The sequence below is a fragment of the Pyrus communis genome, chromosome 7 (genome assembly GCF_963583255.1).
Source record: "Pyrus communis chromosome 7, drPyrComm1.1, whole genome shotgun sequence".
Lineage (NCBI taxonomy): Eukaryota > Viridiplantae > Streptophyta > Magnoliopsida > Rosales > Rosaceae > Pyrus > Pyrus communis.
Genome location: NC_084809.1, coordinates 12,433,524 through 12,435,193, shown reverse-complemented (window position 1 = coordinate 12,435,193; position 1,670 = coordinate 12,433,524). Strand labels below are relative to the sequence as shown.

Sequence of the window (1,670 nt, the reverse complement as noted above, 5' to 3'; positions counted from 1 at the left end):
ATTTGTTTTGGATGTGTCTACAGACTAGAACAACATATCTAGATCGCATCAGATTGCAGCATATAAATCTATTTGAAACATAATTAGACCATCGAAACTGTATTTTGACTCCATCAAGACACATTTAGATCAAATATCGACTGAATCTATAACTCATCACGCCTTTTCGATCCATCCACTCTTATCCACAATCTCAAATGACGAATTGAATGAAACAACCATCTGAATTCACACCTCACCATCCGCTCCCAGCAAAAACATCTCTCTGAAATCATGAAAAGCTCAAAAAGAACAAAGATTGAGAAGTATAGTTACTCACCAGTGTAGCCTGAATGACAGTTACTTAGAGGGTGCCAAAGACCGTAATGGAGCCATTTTTTGTTTCGCTACAAGTCTCTGTGGTTTTCTTGCTTGTGATTGCAACATCGAAGATCGAATACAGGGATTTTAATCTTTCTGAATGGAATCCGCAGCAGGCGAATGCTCTTTTCCGTTTACATTCCAAACAAACTGCAGAATCAAGTACACCTAAAAACCTGCAATCATTGAAAGAAATGCAAAAGTAGAAAGGAGCCCTGACAAGTTATGGAGTTTAATCTAAGTCATGACCAGATCAGAACCAGACCATCAACCCGAAGCATACAAAGCGGGTTAGGGCAGTTGGTCAGGGCAGTATGCCCGCCCCATTGCACCCAAGTTCAAATACCCCTACTCGTCGTATATTAGAGCAAACAAAACATCTCATTGTCTAAAAAAACAGAAGCACACAAATCTCCACAACACACCTTCAACAGTTCGAAGTGAAGCCCGAAAACATTCATCATAGACCAAGGTTTTCTTGCTTAGCTGAAGAAGTTAAAACCAAAGTATTGAATTCCATTACTTTTTATAATTAATTTGGTAGACAGATGCATAATAAACTTCACAAATGCACAGAACAACAAAAACTCCTGAATACAAAAGAAAAAACCAATAAAGTATTTATTCTTCTTCTTCTTCTTTTCTCTCAAAGTACCCGTTAATCGAATCATCGCCATCCGTAGACTACTTGGGTGTAGGTGTTCTTGATCCACTTGAAGCTCTTCCTCAGAGACCCTTTCATCTTCTCCTCTGCAGTGTAAACTTTGTACCCAGCAACCCTCTTCTTCCTCTGCAACTCTGGATCACTCAAGCTCCAGCTTTTCGAGGCGGATAGGCTGCCCTTCACTTGATTACGGCTGTTTGGCTGGGAAACAGAAGAGCCTGCATAATTTGAGCTGTAACTTCTGAGATCCTGCATGCTTGTTGGAGGAGCACCTGGTTTGCCTCCATGGTAAACGTCCATCTGCATCCTCCCATCTCTCCCATCTCTGCATGACTTGGATCTGAAATCCTCCATGGGAAGAAGAAGAAGAGGAGACAAAGCAGACAGAGTTCGAAGGTTTCTATGCAAGGATGACAATAAGACAATGAGGAGGGAAGGGGAGGCAAAGACTTTTCTTTTATTGGGTTTGCTTTTCTTTGTTGGTGCGTCATGTGTTTGTGTGAACGTGAGAATTAGTAAAATATTTATTTTTTTATGTTCTAATATTCCGATATTTTAAACTGTTCAAATTTATAGAAGAGAGATTCAAACTTTTAAGTGTAATATTGAGATATACTATCCTAGTTAACTTTTTTAACCCACGCAG

General features: G+C 39.6%; 1 protein-coding gene across 1 annotated transcript; it reads right to left on the bottom strand.

Annotated features, from left to right (window-relative positions):
• Positions 1-1,027: 1,027 nt before the first annotated feature.
• Positions 1,028-1,378, bottom strand: LOC137740574 (uncharacterized). The gene has a single exon (XM_068480413.1). It carries the CDS (start codon positions 1,376-1,378, stop codon positions 1,028-1,030), a length of 351 nt encoding a protein of 116 aa, XP_068336514.1.
• Positions 1,379-1,670: the final 292 nt, after the last annotated feature.

Excerpts from the sequence above, each read along its gene's own strand:
- LOC137740574 (XM_068480413.1), bottom strand. The coding sequence starts at position 1,378 with ATGGAGGATTTCAGATCCAAGTCATGCAGAGATGGGAGAGATGGGAGG.